Source organism: Mastacembelus armatus, unplaced genomic scaffold (assembly GCF_900324485.2).
Source record: "Mastacembelus armatus unplaced genomic scaffold, fMasArm1.2, whole genome shotgun sequence".
Taxonomy (NCBI): Eukaryota; Metazoa; Chordata; class Actinopteri; order Synbranchiformes; family Mastacembelidae; genus Mastacembelus; species Mastacembelus armatus.
In genome coordinates this window covers 17,482-36,533 of record NW_022872860.1, presented here as the reverse complement: position 1 = coordinate 36,533, position 19,052 = coordinate 17,482, and the positions used below count along the sequence as shown (strand labels likewise).

Here is a 19,052-nt window from a genome sequence, read left to right as displayed (position 1 = left end):
TGGAGCTCCAAGTTGCTCCACTGGGAATGCAGCGACTTCAGCTCAGGCTTCCTGTGAGGACACGGCCGGCCAGTTCCGGACGCGTCCCCGCCTGCAACCACCTCCTCACCGTCCCCAGCACTCGGGTCACTCGCCTGGCGTGGCCCCAGTTTCCTCAGGGAGGATATGGCTCGCACCCCCGGCGCCCCCTTGGTTCCGCCGCCGCTGCCGTCAGGCCCCGATACCATTCCTCCAGACGCCCACAGTACCGACACTCCTCCGTTGAGACAAGGGCGTCTGGAGAGAGCATCGGCGTTGGCATGCTGCCTCCCTGGTCGGTGCTGGATTCTCAAAGTCATATTCCGCAATATTTCCAGCCACCTGGCCACCTGACCCTCGGCTGGCGGAAGTTAAACAACCAGGTCAGGCTGGCATGGCGGTCCTGAGCGGAACTTGGTTGCCACAGGGTGGGTCGCGAAATGGGCGGATCTGCCAAAATTACCGCCACACATGCTCCCGCCGGGTAACAGCAGTTTCCTCTCGGCCCGCTGAGGCTGCAGCTGTAGTACGCCACTACCCGCTCTCCAGCCTCTCCCCTCTGGAGGCACAGCTCCAACCCCACGTTACTGGCGTCCATGTCCAGCAGGAAGGGTTGACTGGGGGTCAGGGTACGCCAGGACGGGGCGACCGCGAGGGCGGCCTTCAGCTGCTGGAACGCCGCGGGGCACAGTCCTCAGACCACTCAAACCGCCGGCCCTTATCTGTTAAATTGTGCAAAGGGCTGGCAATGGTGGCAAAGTCTTTGACGAACCTTCTTTAATAAGAGGCCAGTCCTAGGAGCTTCGCAGTCCGAGATGGTTCGTTGGGGGAGGCCAGTCCCCACTGCGACCAGCTTCTCTGGGTTGGTGCCCCGCCCCTTTCGCATCACCATGTCCCAGGAAATGCGTTTGGCGAGCAAGCAGGTTGCACTTGGCCGGGTTCAACCTTACCCGGCCCCCGATGGCTGTCATGACTCCTCTCGGGTCGTTAGAACACGCCTGCTCAAAGTCTTTTGGCGTGGATAGCAGATCGTTCCGCAAATAGACCACCGCAGGGGTACGGTCTTTGAGGACCCTCTCCATTAGCTTCTCAAATGTAGCTGTGCATTGCATAGTCCAAATGGCATCAGTGTAAATTGCCACAGTCCTTGCCCTATGGTAAACGGCAGTCTTGGGTCTGGCCTCAGCGGCCAGTTTCAACTTGCCAATACCCGCTGCGGAGGTCTAGGGGTGAACCGCAGGACCCAGCTACGTAGTCCAGGCATCATCGATGCGGGGCGGGGGTTAGAGTCCTGCGGTGTGACCGCATTCAGGCGCCTATGCCACGCTAGGTTCGGGGGGCCACCCCCGGTCTTCTTACGCACCATAACCATAGGTGCGGCCGGGACTGTCTGACGTTCAATGATTGCCACTCGCTGCCATCCTCTTTGAGTCAACTCCTCAGCAGTCTGTCGCTTAGCGGAGGGGAGGCTGTTGGGGGCGTAAGCAAGAGGGAGCAGCAGATCCAAGTATCGATGGTTGTGCGGCATCAGTGCCGTCTGGTGCCAGTCCTTCTCCTCCTGGCTGCGAAACTGTCCTTGAACTCATTCAGTAGGACTTGCAGCTGTTCTTGTGCGTCGTACTTAGCTGTCGCCACTTCGCCGCCCCCAATCCTTCCATGCAGCAACAGTCTCAGGTTCGATGGAGGAGGACAGGTTGGACTGGGCGGAGGCACAGGCTGGATGTGCTGTGCACCGGGTCTGCGTTTAACTCTCCGGCCCCCCCCGCGAGTCTTTGTTTCTTGGTCCGTGGCTGGGTCTGGACATTGGGGGTTCATGGGGCTGTCGGGGGGTTGTCAGTGGAAAGGGGCTCTCTTCCTGGCTATCTCGGGCCACCGAAGCTGCACGTTTCCGTACCGAGCATGGCATGGCGGAACTCCCGACACGTTCCAACCTCGTGCCCTCCTCCCACTGGACCCATAAGTCTAGTCCAAGGATGCACGCATCTCTTATGTGCGAGCCTAGAATTCATGGCTTGTCTCGATTCTCCCACCACCACACTACAGAGTCTTTTTCCCGGCATCCATTGTCTTTTACCCTGCTAACCGTGTATTCAGGGCTATGTACATGGGGTGTCCAATACCCTTCGGCAGCGGAGGCTCCAACTGTCTCTGGTCAGCACTCCTTCTCCGCAGCAAAACAATGGGGATCCGTTCTCCTACGATACGGTCAGAGCACGGCCAGGGTGTTCCCATTCGATTTACCACCACAGTCTTAGATACAGTCCTTGTGCAGGCCGCAGCGGCCCACCGTTGGGTTAGTCATCACGAGAGGAGTTGGCGATTCGGGCAAGGGTCCTCTCACTGCCTCGCCCCGCGGCCGTTCCCGCCGGTGGCGTCATCGGGGCCCGGGGACTAGGGGCAGGGCAGTTTCTGGCGATATGGCCAGGCTCCCACACCGGTAGCAGCAGTCTGCTCTTGGTCTCCGACGGGGAACCACTTCTGGTTGGGCTTGGCTGGCCTCCTCATCCCCCGACTGTGCTACGTCCACCTCCCGCTCGACCGCTCGGGCTAGTCGTCGCTGTAGCAATGGCTGACACATCTCCGGCTCTTCTCTCAGCACCTCCTCAGCTCGCTCGGCCTCCTTCACCGCCTCTTCCAGGCCTCGAGGGGATGACAGGTGAACGTGCTGCCTCAGCCTCTCTGGCGTGAAGCCCCGCAGGAGGGCGTGGAGACCCAGCTCTTCTCTCGCTGCCCTCGGGAAGGTAGGGTAGCCCCTTCGGGTGTGTAGACGGATGTCAGCGGCGAAGGAGCCCACTCTCTCTCCCTCGCGTCTGCGGGCTAGCTCCTCCCTACTCTGCTCGGCCAAAAATCTGTTTAAGCCTCTCAGAAACGGCTACATAGGGAATGACATAGGTGTATGCCATACAGTGTAAGGCCTTAGAAACTGAAAGTCCAGTTGCCATGACTCAACCTCTAGATAACCATCCCTGAGGACTGAGAATCTACACAGACATTAAAACCCTAACTTACTTTATACAGTGGGTACGGAAAGTATTCAGACCCCTTTAAATTTTTCACTCTTTGTGTCATTGCAGCCATTTGCCAAAATTAAAAAAGTTCATTTTATTTCTCATTAATGTACACTCAGCACCCCATCTTGACAGAAAAAGACAGAAATGCAGAAATTTTTGCAAATTTATTAAAAAAGAAAAACTGAAATATCACATGGTCATAAGTATTCAGACCCTTTGCAGTGACACTCATATTTAACTCACATGCTGTCCATTCTTCTGATCCTCCTTGAGATGGTTCTGCTCCTTCATTGGAGTCCAGCTGTGTTTAATTAAACTGATTGGACTTGATTAGGAAAGGCACACACCTGTCTATATAAGACCTTACAGCTCACAGTGCATGTCAGAGCAAATGAGAATCATGAGGTCGAAGGAACTGCCCAAGGAGCTCAGAGACAGAATTGTGGCAAGGCACAGATCTGGCCAAGGTTACAAAAGAATTTCTGCAGCACTCAAGGTTCCTAAGAGCACAGTGGCCTCCATAATCCTCAAATGGAAAAAGTTTGGGACGACCAGAACTCTTCCTAGACCTGGCCGTCCAGCCAAACTGAGCAATCGTGGGAGAAGAGCCTTGGTGAGAGAGGTAAAGAAGAACCCAAAGATCACTGTGGCTGAGCTCCAGAGATGCAGTAGGGAGATGGGAGAAAGTTCCACAAAGTCAACTATCACTGCAGCCCTCCACCAGTCGGGGCTTTGTGGCAGAGTGGCCCGACGGAAGCCTCTCCTCAGTGCAAGACATATGAAAACCTGAATAGAGTTTGCCAAAAAACACATGAAGGACTCCCAGACTATGAGAAATAAGATTCTCTGGTCTGATGAGACCAAGATTGAACTTTTTGGCGTTAATTGTAAGTGGTATGTGTGGAGAAAACCAGGCACTGCTCATCACCTGCCCAATACAATCCCTACAGTGAAACATGGTGGTGGGAGCATCGTGTTGTGGGGGTGTTTTTCAGCTGCAGGGACAGGACGACTGGTTGTAATTGAAGGAAAGATGAATGCGGCCAAGTACAGAGATATCCTGGAAGAAAACCTCTTCCAGAGTGCTCAGGACCTCAGACTGGCCGAAGGTTCACCTTTCAACAGGACAATGAACCTAAGCACACAGCTAAAATAACAAAGGAGTGGCTTCGGAACAACTCTGTGACCGTTCTTGACTGGCCCAGCCAGAGTCCTGACCTAAACCCAATTGAGCATCTCTGGAGAGACCTGAAAATGGCTGTCCACCAACGTTCACCATCCAACCTGACAGAACTGGAGAGGATCTGCAAGGAAGAATGGCAGAGGATCCCCAAATCCAGGTGTGAAAAACTTGTTGCATCATTCCCAAGAAGACTCATGGCTGTACTAGCTCAAAAGGGTGCTTCTACTCAATACTGAGCACAGGGTCTGAATACTTATGACCATGTGATATTTCAGTTTTTCTTTTTTAATACATGTGCAAAAATTTCTACATTTCTGTTTTTTTCTGTCAAGAAGGGGTGCTGAGTGTACATTAATGAGAAATAAAATGAACTTTTTTGATTTTGGCAAATGGCTGCAATGACACAAATAATGAAAAATTTGAAGGGGTCTGAATACTTTCCGTACCCACTGTATATCCATTTTGATATCTCTCTCTTTCTAGATAGATACAGAGGTAGATAGACACAGATAGATATATGTATTTCTGTATAACTTCATCTCTGTCTCTCCATCAGGGACTTTTTGCCCAGAGGATCTGGCATTGTCACCCGTCGTCCTCTCATCCTCCAGCTGGTTAACAGTAAAGCAGGCAAGTTGTATACATGAGTCAAACAGCTGAGCCTTCAAGAAGCAGTCAGGTGCCTGCAGCCAAAGTCAACAGTCACAAAGCAGAAAACTAATAAAACACAATGTAGAAAATCAACCTACATATCTTATTACAACAGGTTTTGTGCAACAGATGTTTTCAGTCCCTCAAAGAAATCTTTGTGCCATCTACTGTCCCGTTTTATCGCTCTCTATGTGTAAGTGTCTATATTAATCACCTGTCAATGCATCACCCTCTCTCCTGTTTAAATCTCTAATTTTCACCATGTAGAGTATGCTGAGTTCCTGCACTGTAAGGGCCGCAAGTTTGTGGACTTTGAGGAGGTACGTTTGGAGATTGAAGCAGAGACCGACCGTATTACTGGCTCCAACAAAGGCATCTCCCCCATCCCCATCAACCTCCGTGTCTACTCCCCTAATGGTAACACACACATATGCACATAGATATTCAGCCTTTAAATTTTCAACCTCTGTCCAACTGTTTCCTTCTTTCCTTCTCATCAATATCCTCTCAGTTTTGAATCTCACCCTGATCGACCTGCCGGGGATGACCAAAGTGGCCGTGGGAGACCAGCCTCCAGACATTGAACACCAGATCAGAGACATGTTGCTCCAGTTCATCACCAAGGAGAGTTGTCTGATCCTGGCCGTCACACCAGCAAACACTGACCTGGCCAACTCCGATGCCCTCAAGATTGCCAAGGAGGTAGACCCTCAGGGTAAGGGGAATTATGTGTTCTGCTTTTCTTACTTCATATGCAGCCATTAGCAGTGTTCTTCTTTCTATTAATCCTGCAAGCTCACCAGAATAATTAACAGATACATTATTAAAACATTTCCTGCTAGCATATGTGGCTTGAAAAGATTAGTGGAAATGTAATTAAAATAAATTATCTCCACCCTTATTCATTTAATACTGAGAAAGTTCTATTTCAAGGTACAGGCTTTTAGCACTGTGGATTAATGAATAATAACTATGTAGTGTACATCTCTATGGCATTTACTAGTTTTACTAAATTATAAGGACATATTTAGGAAATAGGAATGTCATTATGAACTTTTTGTTTACTGCTAATTAGCTAATGTGCTAACATGCTATAAATAAAAAAATAAGCCAGATGTATAAAAGGTACCTCCTTAACCTTAGCATCTTAACATTGCTATTGCGCGCATATTAGCATGCTGATGTTAGCTTTTAGCTTAAAGTACTTCTGTACAGCCTCACAGTCTTGTTTTCATCTGTTAAGCAGTGTAAGTAGTCTGTGTGTAAGTTTTTAACAAATGGTACATGGCTTTGAAACATTTTTTTAAGACACTATGGGAGTTATTTGTCAACATAAATAATGTCATCACATCACTTTGTAAATCCTAAAATCTCACTTCCATGGTGGACTGTACTAACATCAACACCTTCTTCTTTAGGTCTGCGGACGATTGGTGTAATCACCAAGCTGGACCTGATGGATGAGGGGACAACCGCACAAGACATCCTGGAAAACAAACTACTGCCACTCCGCAGAGGTAATGCCATATGAACATTTAAAACAAGGTTTAAAACTACCATTCACTTATAGTAAATAGAGCAGCTAAATATTTACAAACAGTAAATACATTTGACACCAATGGACAACTATGGTATGGTTGAGATGTGGCACAAACTTTGTTTGTTGTCTAGCTCTTTTTTTGCTGAGCATGGCAGTCAAAGCCCACTGACAGTTTTGTGAACTTTCCCACTGCTGCCAAATATCACTATCACTAGCCCACATTCATAACCTGACACACTGAGGGACTAGTACTCAGATATTTTATCAGACACACACATACAGCACAGAACTGGCAGTAGCATACCATATTTAGTGGGAGAGCTGACAGAGCTCTCCCACTTATGTTATCTTCGCTCTTTATTATTATTTCGCCCTTTTCTTCGGTCGCTATCTTCTTCCAGACGCTTTGGGCTAGAAACTCCGTTCAAACTTCAAAACGTGCATCTTTCAGAGGACTTTCCTGCTATTACTTTTCTTCTTTTTATCTTTTATACTTTTTCTTTTTTTCACCTTTTTTTTACAATGGTTTTCTATGGAGAAAACTTTCAACTTCCATGAAACTTTCCTCTTTGTTTGAGCTTCCCAAATCGTCATACTTTGTTCTAGAAACGTCATTTCAACTTTAAACCGGTCTAGACCCTTTAAACTTTTAGTCTGTAAGTCAGCTTCTTGATATCTTTTATACTTTTTGATTTCTGGCAGTTTATATTTTAGGGTGTTTTTGCTCATTTTTCAACTTTTCCATTGGTGTGTATTGCAGAATCCTCTAGCAGGCTAGAGCGGGTGACGTCACAGCTAGAGCGGGAGAAGCTGTTAAATTTATTGAAAATTTTTCTCTCTAACTCGCCGTCACGGCCACAATTTTGACTCTTCATACACCATTTTCTCAAAAGTAGTAGAGATTTTTGTCCTCTTTCAGGCAATGCTGTTCTCACTAGGACCTACGTTTTTTCCGCAACGTGGCCAAACAGACAGAGAGTGACTGCTCAATCTCTCATTCACTCCCATTCTAAAACAGTCGTAGCGTTTTGGGGGAAAACACAAATGAAGGCTGTTTCTAACTCGCCACCAATCGTTCATTTTTTGGAATATCTTCACAAAAAGCGGATCACTCTCTTCGTTGAAGCCTCCTGGCACTGTTAGTGAAAGAATTATTTCGATAGGTCTTATAGTTTTTCTGTAGTCCTCCATTTTGTGAGGTGAAGTTTTGTTAGCGTCTCATTCACTCAGCGTGTGTAAAGCGCTGTGTCACTCCCCCTCCCACTCTGGGCTTAGGTCACCATAGCAACAGATCAACACAAAGCAGTAGCTGAACAGAGCAGCTGTCTGTGATTGCTAATTAGACTGACTGGCTGCTTAATGTCAAAGCCAGCTAGCCTAGCCCCGTTAGCTGGTGTGGAGCCACCGAGCTATATATATATATATATATATATATATATATATATATATATATATATTGGCTGCTTAAACCCGACTGGCTGCTTAAAACCCTCTGTGGTCGACGCAAGCGCCGGCGCGTTTTGACGCATCGTTTCCTGATAAGGCCGAAACAAACTGAAATTACTCCGTCAATTCTGATCGTACAGATAACAGAAATCTATCATTCAAATCTGATTTTAGTGGTATACCATCATAATAACAACAAAACGTTGTGCTTTTTCTAAATAAACAAAGCCGACAGGGTGCGATCTCTGCCTTGTCTGTCTCTGCCATTTCTCTTCACAGACGCGTAAATAAAACGACCAGAATCTCAGCGAATACTTGGCTCCTAAAAATAAGAATTATATGGCTAGAAAGCTTGAAATGTTTTCTTTTGAGTGAAACAATTCAAGTCAAAAACAAATCATCACTTTTTATTTAATCCGTATGAACGTAAGGAGAAGTCTGTTTTTTCCGGAAAAGGTACGAGAAATGACATAAAACGTACTTCTTTCACTTCTTACCAAGCACTTGGCTCCTGGCAGATTGCCGTAGGCACTATTGTTGGCCTTGACGTCTTCACTAGGCAGGACATGGTCACACCCTTTATCCCCCTTTGATTATTTTAGTTTGTTTATATTCCTTTTTTTATACACACATACATACACACACACACTCACCAACCCCCAAAAACAAGTAATTACTTTACTTTTCTACATACAGGTTCATTGCTTTAATATTGTATTAATCACTTTATTAATCACTATCAATTTATATAATTTAAATAATATAAAATTTAATAACTTTAATAACTGCTGTAACAATTTAATTTCCCCTTGGGGATTAATTAAGTACTTCTTCTTCTTCTTCCTGGTTCTGTCTTTCCTCACCTTTCTTTCTTACTTTCATTGCCTTTCAACCAATTCTTATTCATCCTGTACTTTCTTCTTTGTCTGTCTTTTTTTTCAGTGCCCCTCTTTTGAGTTCACTTGATAAAAAGCTTTGTTGATTGGTGTAACATCAACTGTCTAAAGCTCAATATCAAGAAAACCAGAGAACTGGTGGTGGACTTTAGGAGGAGCAGGAAGACCCCAGTCCCTGTCTCCATCCTTGGAGACGAAGTAGAGATTGTGGACTCCTACAAATACCTTGGAGTCCACATTAACAGAGACTCTGTTCCTTTGGCGTGTGCAACAAGCTACTGAAGACGTTCTATCAGTCTGTAGTAGCGAGTGCACTGTTCTTTGCAGTTTGTGTGCTCGGGAGGTGGCATCAAGGCTGGTGAGGCCAACAGACTAAACAAGTTGATCAGGAAGGCAAAATCTGTTGTTGGACTGGAACAACAGACTGGAGGCTGTGGCAGAGAGGAGGACGGTGAACAAAATCAACTCCATACTGGAAAATTCTGCCCACCCACTTCATGAGGAACTGTGGCGAATGGGAAGTTCATTCAGCCCCAGACTAATTCCTCCTAAAACCAAGACTGAGAGATTCAGGAAGTCTTTTGTTTCCACGGCCATAACTCTATAATTCCATAATATAAACAATAAAACAGACACACACCACATACACACGCATGCATGCATGCATGCACGCACACACATACACGCACACACACATACACACTCCAACCCCCAAAAACAAATTACTTTACTTTTCTACATACAGGTTGATTGCTTTATTAATCCACTTGGGGATTAATAAAGTACTTCTTCTTCTTCTTCTTTTCATGCTTACTTCTTGCCTTTTTTCTTTACTTTCAACTTCATTTTCCTTCCTTTTCTTTCAACTTCTTCTACTTTGTCAACTTCTTTGCTTCCTTGGCACTTTTTTCTTTCCTCACCTTTCTTTCTTACTTTCATTGCCTTTCAACCCTTTCTTACTCATCCTGTACTTTCTTCTTTGTCTGTCTTTTTGTTCAGTGCCTCTCTTTTCATGCTTACTTCTTGCCTTTTTTCTTTATTTTCAACTTCATTTTCCTTCCTTTTCGTTCAGCTTCTTCTACTTGGTCAACTTCTTTGTTTCCTTGGCACTTTTTTCTTTCCTCACCTTTCTTTCTTACTTTCATTGCCTTTCAACCCTTTCTTACTCATCCTGTACTTTCTTCTTTGTCTGTCTTTTTCTTCAGATCCCACTCTTTTCATGCTTACTTCCTGCCTTTTTTCTTTAATTTCAACTTCATTTTCCTTCCTTTTAATTCAACTTCTTCTACTTGGTCAACTTCTTTGCTTCCTTGTCACTTTTTTCTTTCGTCTGCTTTTTTGACTTTAAATTACTCCTCGTATTTTTTGTCAGCGTATCAGCTCTCCCACGTAATTTCTTCCGAAATTACCTTTTCTAGTATGTTTTGTATTGCTCTGTAATACTACATATTGCCTTTAAAATGTAACAACTGCAATGATTAAACTGATTGACAGTTAATTTATTTCATTGTGTGTATCAGACCACACTTTCCCTGCTTCACTGCTGCCACTTCTTGCTTGTTTTAGGGCTCTTCAGTCTGGTGTACCAGGAGTTTTTTCATGACACTGTTTGTATTTTTTGTAGGTTACATTGGGGTGGTGAACCGCAGCCAAAAGGACATAGATGGAAAGAAAGACATTCGCGCTGCTTTGGCTGCCGAGAGGAAATTTTTCCTGTCCCACCCTGCATACAGACACATTGCCGAACGCATGGGCACACCGCACCTGCAGAAGACCCTCAATCAGGTGAGACACACTGAAATTATCTCCTAAGGCGGATCCTGTATTTTCATACCAAGGTAGTAGAGATACAATCACGCAGAGCTACACATCAAACATTATTATTATATTCATTATTATTTATTCATTACATAATATACATTTAATCCATTGATGAGATCATGAGACGCCACATCTGGTCAGGCAATGTTGACTGCTGATTCACATTTGTGTTATTGTGCAAGCATAGCCTTGTAGGCTACCGATATATTACTTGATGTTTTAACAAGAAGATTTATTTATACAGGTAGATGTTGTCTGAGTTGATGACTCCTTATGTTTTTTTGGGTATGTTTAATTACATTTACGCTGTCTTTTACATTGTTTCGGTGTCTTTCTTGTTTACTAGAATGTAATATACATTTATACATTTATGTGTATTTTGCCATGCAGTCTCGTAATTATCCCAAACTTTTTAAGCCTTTTCTATTACATTTTTTGTAAGTTAGCTTCAAATGGTCAATTGAAAATGAAATGTTTTTCTACTAACATTTGATCAGATCAATTTTAAAGCTCTGATAAATCCGTTGTTTTACCTACCAAACATCAAACTCTAGATTATAAACTGAGATTGTTTTTAAAAAAAAAACAGATCTCAAAAGAAATTGACATATTAAACTACATTAATCAATTTGCTTGTTTTAGGCATAAGACCAAAGACTGTGGGAGGAAACCAGAGGACCTGGAGAACCCCCCACCCCGCCCCAACACACACACACACACACACACAGAAAAAGCACAATTTAAACCCAAAGCTTTCCTGCTGTGAAGCACCACATTAACTCCTCAGTTTACTTTGGGAATCTCTGGGCAATGGCTGCTTTGGAAATGGGGGGGAGATGGATTGTCATGTTGTGGACTTTTTTGGTCTCTCTAAAAGTATCTGGTAGGTTCTGGTGCTCCTCACGCTGTTTGATCCGTGATGCACGTGCAGCAGAGGTGACTTTAGCTGCTTTGGAAATGGGGGGGAGATGGATTGTCATGTTGTGGCCTTTTTTGGTCTCTCTAAAAGTATCTGGTAGGATTATGTGCTCCTCACGCTGTTTGATCCGTGATGCACTTGCAGCAGAGGTGACTTTAGCTGCTTTGGAAATGGGTGGGAGATGGATTGCCATGTTGTGGCCTTTTTTGGTCTCTCTAAAAGTATCTGGTAGGATTATGTGCTCCTCACGCTGTTTGATCCGTGATGCACTTGCAGCAGAGGTGACTTTAGCTGCTTTGGAAATGGGTGGGAGATGGATTGTATCCTGGTGGAGCTCTGCCTTTTCCTTCCGTTCTTTCTCATATATCTTGTGTCTGTTGGCATGGACATTTGGAATCTTTACACCACTCATCTTCTCATTCCCCATCTGCTGTTTTTGCCTTTCAGCCTCTTTCTTAACCTCTACCCTGGGATATTGCGACTTGTCCCCGGGGTTTAAGGACGGCTTTGGTAGCAGTTCTTGCCAAATTATCTCTTCTGGTGTCTCCTTATTTTGCTTCTCATCTTGCTTATGACTGAGTGTGTCCTCTTTCTTTACAAGCATGCTTCTGGGCAGGATCTTTCTTCCAGATTTCTTGTAAGGTTCTGCCATTGATCTTTCCCTGTACCTCTTTAATTTTTCTGCGTGTGCCTCCTGTAATAGTTTAAGGTTTGCATCATGCATCCTGGCTATCGCTTCAGATCGTTTCACGTGCCTGAATTCCTTCAAGGTTTCCTCTGGCATTTCATCGGTTACCTCTAAGATCATGGCGATTTGGTCCTCGATACTTTTAAGCATATCCAAGGTGAAGAAGCTTCTTGTGGAGTGGTTATGCACTTCTGCTATCTTCCTGTCCAAAGCATTCAGCTCAAGATCTATATTAGGTATTTTTACTGACTCTAAAGACGGAATCCTCGTTTTCATATCGTTGGCTCTATGCTTTTCTTTTTCTACTTCTTCTACAATTTTTTTTTCCTTCAAATTAAATTTGCCTTCTTCCTTTTTAAGTCTCTCTAAGTTGGTCAGTAAGTAACTTTGTTGCTCTCGCAATAACTGCTCTCTCCTGCCAATGCGTTCAATGAGGGCCTGGTTCTGCATTGTCATGTTTGTCAGTAGCTTGTTGGTGAGTTCTGTCTTCAGGGCCTCAGAGGAGCAGTCTCTATCAACTTTATAGGCTTCTGTGACCGACATCGCAGTGGGTGTCACCTTGTCCAATTTGTTTTTGTACTTTTTGTACTTATTTAGTTCTTTCTCAGTCGTGGTGAACAGACTTTTCAATGACTCTAATTCACCCTGTTTCTCCTCAGTTTTTGATTTGATTTCCTCATTCTTTTGACACAGCTTTTCCAAAAGTGTTTCACTATCTGAAAGTTTCTTCTCAAACCGCATAATGCTGTGTTCATGGAGGTCCAGGTTTGTCTGCGCCATGTTTTCAAGCTTTTTCAGATGTTGCCTCTTTAATGCAGCTTCCTTGTCCAGCTTTCCAACTCTCAATCTGGCCATCCTAACTTCTTCTTCAATGTTACGTAAAGACATTTCCCTCTTGGTGTTAAAAAGGATTTCTTTAACTGCAGGCATTTTTAGATCAGGATTCTCTCTTGTCACACTCCAGGAAAGATTTGTACCAAGAATGTACCAATGTGCTCTGTGTCCTTTTTCAATAGTTTGTGACATCACTTTACCTCCCCCTTTGTGACATCATCACTTTACCTTCCCCTTCATGACATCATCACATTACCTTCCCCTTCGTGACATCATCACATTACCTTCCCCAGCATTAGTTATTGTTATAGTTTAGTTGGTGTTCGTATGCTGAAGTGTGTTTTGCGTTGTGACCGTCTCACTCGGTCCTTTCGAGTCTTACCGTGTAATCGGGTTCCCTAGTTTGGCATTGTCTTGAGCCCTGGATGTCCCAGGGGGGAAATAAAGCCTTGGTTTGTCCTGCATTTGGGTTCTCACCTCTCCTCCTTCACACCACTCCACCAACACCCCCCGTGACACATTTTCAGTGTTTTCAGTTTTTTTTTAAATGTAATTACTGTGTTGTGTTCTCATGTAGCTATTGGGTTTGTTTGTTTAATGTGACTTTTGTTAATTCAAACTCCTAATAGCTGTTGTAACTGATTTGAACTATGGATTTTTTTGTTTTAAGTGTGAATTGGCTTGTTATTACACTAACTAGACCAAACAAGAATTGCTTGAAATAAGTCTTTTTTTTTTTCCTTTTTTTTTCTTACTTTCTTACTTTGTCCTCCTGGGAGGAGGGTATCACCAGGTAATCTTCACTTATTCTAAGAGCTCTCAAGTAAAAATCTCTTACTGCACTGGCAGTGAAATTTGCTTGTTTTAAGCATAAGAGCGTCCATCTCTAAATCATTTAGAGTTTAATTTGATAGGGCATTTTTGGAATTTATTTCTGTAAACGTGTGCAGGTGCGCAGCATTGTAGCATTATCATTGGTGAACAAATGTTGTCTATACTATGTTTCTTATATACCTTGTAGACTAAGCAAGGTTATGCACGAATGAGAGATAAAATACTGTACATACAAGTGTCAGCAGTATCAACATTGCATTCTGCAGCAGCTGGATATCTGTCTATGCAGAAGAACGCACCTTCTCCTTATCAGAGACAACACATACACATAAGTGTGCATCTCTCACATCAGCATAGATCAGCTTTGTTAAAGCTTTGTAATGAGCAGAGTTGATGCGCCCATTTTTATTTTTGGAGGTTGAGTCATGGCAACTGGATTTTCAGTTTTTAAGGCTAAAACGTTTTGCCACCCATCCAAGTGGCTTCATCAGTCTGAGAAAGGCTGGACTGGAGCCTCCAAATTTATCTCCCAGGTTGGTGTCACTCCACCCCTAGTCCCATAGGCTCACTAGGTGAGCTAAGCAAATCAGGTGAGAGTGAGAGTTGTTAGACCCACGCTCCTGAGTTGGTTTCACTTCACACCTGGTCTGAATAGGCTCATTAAGTGAACAAAGGCGTGAGCTCAGGTGAGGGGCATTAGGATCTAATGGTGGACTCATTCTGATTCCCCACCTGTCTGCAGAGTCCCGTCCTTCCTGGGAAACATTTGGTATGTTCCTTAATTTGCTGGGAACAGATGAAAGGGCAGCCTGGTATATTGAAGATAGATTATGTCTGAGTCCTCCACCACTGTTAAGGGAGGGTTTCTCCACTTGGACATATATAGCTTCCCTGACTCCTCTTTCAACCCATCTATCTTCTCTGTCCAAAATGTGTACCTCACTGTCTTCAAATGAGTGTCCTGTTTCCTTTAAATGGAGGTCCACAGCTGTCTGTGGTCCTGAGGGAGCTGCTCCTCCTGTGCTGGACCATCCTCCTGTTGAGTGGTTGTTCTGGGCATTCTTTCTTACACTGTACAGCATACACTACATTGCTCCTCTTTTGTTTTGGTATCTGGTCTTGAGGGTGAACCAGTCTCTGTCTCAGTGTGTTGGTGGCTTTGAAGTGAAGTGGTATCTGATGTTTCCCAAAAATCCGTTTAAACCTCTCAGAAACAGCTACATAGGGAATGACATAGGTGTATGCCATACAGTGTAAGGCCTTAGAAACTGAAAGTCCAGTTGCCATGACTCAACCTCTAGATAACCATCCCTGGAGGACTGAGAATCTACACAGACATTAAAACCCTAACTTACTTTATATATAGCCTGCAGAAAGTGACATGATGCCAATGTAAGTTTAGGGGAGCTGCTGCACAGGATCACACATACTGTCTTCTGGACACACATTAATAACTCATGGGAATGAGATCGTATCTATATACTATATAAAAATAACACAATAATGCAGTTACACATACTTTTGAAAAAAAAAACAAACAAACATTGGTTAAACACAGCTAAATGTGCAATCTTTTTATCTTCAAGCTTATCTCATCTAAGTTGTTTTTGGTCCAAAATGGATTATGTCATTTTTAAATGTATTGTAACAACTGGTGGGTTTTTGTTGGAGCTAAGCTACTCTAGTAAGCACTAGACGGCTAGCAGGATGCTAGCAGCTATCGCCGTACTTGCTAGCGAGAGAGAGCGCTCGTGCCCCATACACCGCACGACCCCGAGCGTCTCAGTAAATAAGTGCAGTCTTCTCGATTGACCAGCAGGAGGCAGTGTTCTTCTTTCACGCAGTTTATTGCTCAGAGAACAAGCCATCAAACTCCACACACTTACAAGCGCTGTCACCAAGCCCCTTTTCCACACACACATCGCCCAGAGTCATGGTGACAGCCACTCCCACTAAACAACCCCACACAAACACACACAATCCCTCCCTAACACAACCCAAAGTACACAATAACTCCAAACAGAACGTAACTCTTAACACATTTGAACAGGTAACCTATCTAAACACTGATAACAACTCCCACAATGCACCTGGCCGCCAACTCCCCGGCCAGGTTGCTACACAGCCCCCCCCCCCCCCCCCCCCCAAGAGGGTTAGTGTCCCCACAACCCTAATTCCCCAACACAAAGTCCAGCAAGTGCCCAGGTCGGCGCTGAGTACGCCTCGGCCTGCCCGAGACCCCACTACCCGCACCCGGCCGGAGTCCAGTGGCGTCCCCCCCCCGTGCTGGGCAAGGGGGGTGGAGAGTTTCCCAGGCGCATGCCAGTCCCAGGTTCTGAGGCAAGCGGGTGGTACGGTGCCAACCGGTCCTTATGCAGCACCACCCGCCTTCCCCGCCCTGGCATCCGTACCCGGAAAACCACCTCTGAGATCCGCTCAAGGATCTCTCCAGGTCCCTGCCAATGACTCATCAGCTTTGGGGACAGCCCCCGCTTCCTTTGCGGGCAGAACACCCACACCCGATCCCCGGGTGCCAAAGTGGGACCGTGAGCGCGGGTATCATAGGCCCGCTTCTGGCGAGCCCCAGTCGCCCCCAACGTCTCTCTGGCCAATTGATGGACCGTGGTCAACCGCTCCCTCAGGCGCCGAACATAATCCATGTCCGGACCGCCAGCAATCTCCGGCTCAGGGGGCGCCCCGAACACCAGGTCCACCGGGGTTCGGAGTTCATTTCCGAACATCAGTGCTGCAGGAGTGCACTGACTTGACTCCTGCACTGCCGTCCGATACGCCCACAGAACAAGGGGCAGGTGTTGGTCCCAGTCCTTCTGGTGCTGGCTGGTCAGGATAGCGAGCTGAGTCGAGAGCGTGCGGTTGAATCGCTCGACAAGCCCGTCACTTTGGGGGTGAAGCGGGGTGGTCCTCGTCTTCCTCACCCCCAACCGCTGGCACACCTCTCCAAACATCCGGCTTTCAAAGTTTCTCCCCTGGTCACTATGGAGTTCCTCCGGCACCCCGAACCGCGTGAACATCCCGTCCACTAGAACCCGTGCCGAGGTCGCCGCACACTGTTCCGGCACCGCATACGCCTCCGGCCACTTTGTAAAATAGTCCATCGCGACCAGGACGAAGCCGTTGCCAGCATCAGTGACAGGGAACGGGCCCAGGATGTCGACTCGGACCCTTTCCATGGGGGCCCCCACCAGGTACTGTTACAGCGTTGGCCAGGTCCCTTCTGAGCCGTGCAGACGTCGCAGCAGTGGACGTGGATCTCCACATCCTGTAGACACCCTGGCCAGTAAAACCGCTGCCTCAGCCGCCGCACCATCTTGCCATTCCCGAAATGGCCGGCGCCTGCCGCCCCGTGCACCCAGCGGAGGACCTCAAGCCGCAAGGCTCGGGGGACCAGGAGCTGTAGTCGGTCACTTCCTCCTCCCGGTGCCCGCCACCGCCGGTAGACCACGCCGTCGTGGAGCTCCAAGTTGCTCCACTGGGAATGCAGCGACTTCAGCTCAGGCTCCTGTGAGGACACGGCCGGCCAGTCCGGACGCGTCCCCGCCTGCAACCACCTCCTCACCGTCCCCAGCACTCGGTCACTCGCCTGGCGTGGCCCCAGTTCCTCAGGGAGGAATGGCTCCGACACCCCGCGGCCACCCTCTGGTTCCGCCGCCGCTGCCGTCAGGCCCCGATACCATTCCTCCAGACGCCCACAGTACCGACACTCCTCCGTGAGACAAGGGCGTCTGGAGAGAGCATCGGCGTTGGCATGCTGCCTCCCTGGTCGGTGCTGGATCTCAAAGTCATATTCCTGCAATATTTCCAGCCACCTGGCCACCTGACCCTCCGGCTGGCGAAAGTTTAACAACCAGGTCAGGCTGGCATGGTCGGTCCTGAGCAGGAACTTGGTGCCCAAGAGGTAGGGTCGGAAATGGCGGACTGCCAAAATTACTGCCAACAGCTCCCGCCGGGTAACACAGTAGTTCCTCTCGGCCCGGCTGAGGCTGCAGCTGTAGTACGCCACTACCCGCTCTCCAGCCTCTCCCCTCTGGGAGAGCACAGCTCCAACCCCCACGTTACTGGCGTCCATGTCCAGCAGGAAGGGTTGACTGGGGTCAGGGTACGCCAGGACTGGGGCGACCGCGAGGGCGGCCTTCAGCTGCTGGAACGCCGCGGCACAGTCCTCAGACCACTGAAACCGCCGGCCCTTATCTGTTAAATGGTGCAAAGGGCTGGCAATGGTGGCAAAGTCTTTGACGAACCTTCGGTAATAAGAGGCCAGTCCTAGGAAGCTTCGCAGTTCCGAGATGTTCGTTGGGGGAGGCCAGTCCCCACTGCGACCAGCTTCTCTGGGTTGGTAGCCACGCCCCTTTCGCTCACCACATGTCCCAGGAAATGCGTTTGGCGAGCAAGCAGGTTGCACTTGGCCGGGTTCAACCTTAACCCGGCCCCCCGATGGCTGTCATGACCTCTCGGGTGTTAGCAACAGCCTGCTCAAAGTCTTTGGCGTGGATCAGCAGATCGTCCAAATAGACCACGCAGCGGGTACGGTCTTTGAGGACCCTCTCCATTAGCCTCTCAAATGTAGCTGATGCATTGCATAGTCCAAATGGCATCAGTGTAAATTGCCACAGTCCTTGCCCTATGGTAAACGCAGTCTTGGGTCGGGCCTCAGCGGCCAGTTCAACTTGCCAATACCCGCTGCGGAGGTCTAGGGAGCTGAACCAGCAGGACCCAGCTACGTAGTCCAGGGCATCATCGATGCGGGGCAGGGGGTAAGAGTCCTTGCGGGTGACCGCATTCAGGCGCCTATAGTCCACGCAGGGTCGCCAACCCCCGGTCTTCTTACGCACCATAACCATAGGTGCGGCCCAGGGGACTGTCTGACGGTTCAATGATGCCACTCGCTGCCATCTCTTTGATCAACTCCTCAGCAGTCTGTCGCTTAGCGAGGGGCAGGCGGTGGGGGCGTAAGCGGATGGGAGCAGCAGATCCAGTATCGATGGTGTGCTGCATCAGTGCCGTCCTGGTGCAGTCCTCCTCCTTGGCTGCGAAAATGTCCATGAACTCATTCAGTAGACTTTGCAGCTGTTCTTGTTGCGTCGTACTTAGATGCTCGCCACTTCGCCGCCCCAACTCCTTCACTGCAGCAACAGTCTCAGGTGATGGGGAGACAGGTGGACTGGGCGGAGGCACAGGCTGTGATGTGCTGGC

General features: G+C 47.2%; 1 protein-coding gene across 1 annotated transcript; it reads left to right on the top strand.

Moving 5' to 3' along the window:
• Positions 1 to 4,745: 4,745 nt before the first annotated feature.
• LOC113132299 (dynamin-3-like) lies at positions 4,746 to 10,840 on the top strand (the record flags this gene model as incomplete). The annotated part of the gene is made up of 6 exons (XM_026310283.1): positions 4,746 to 4,842; positions 5,131 to 5,280; positions 5,375 to 5,578; positions 6,282 to 6,380; positions 10,370 to 10,530; positions 10,811 to 10,840. Coding segments are annotated over 6 exons (726 nt in total), but the record flags the coding sequence as incomplete, so codon positions are not given.
• Between the last annotated feature and the right edge of the window lie 8,212 nt (positions 10,841 to 19,052).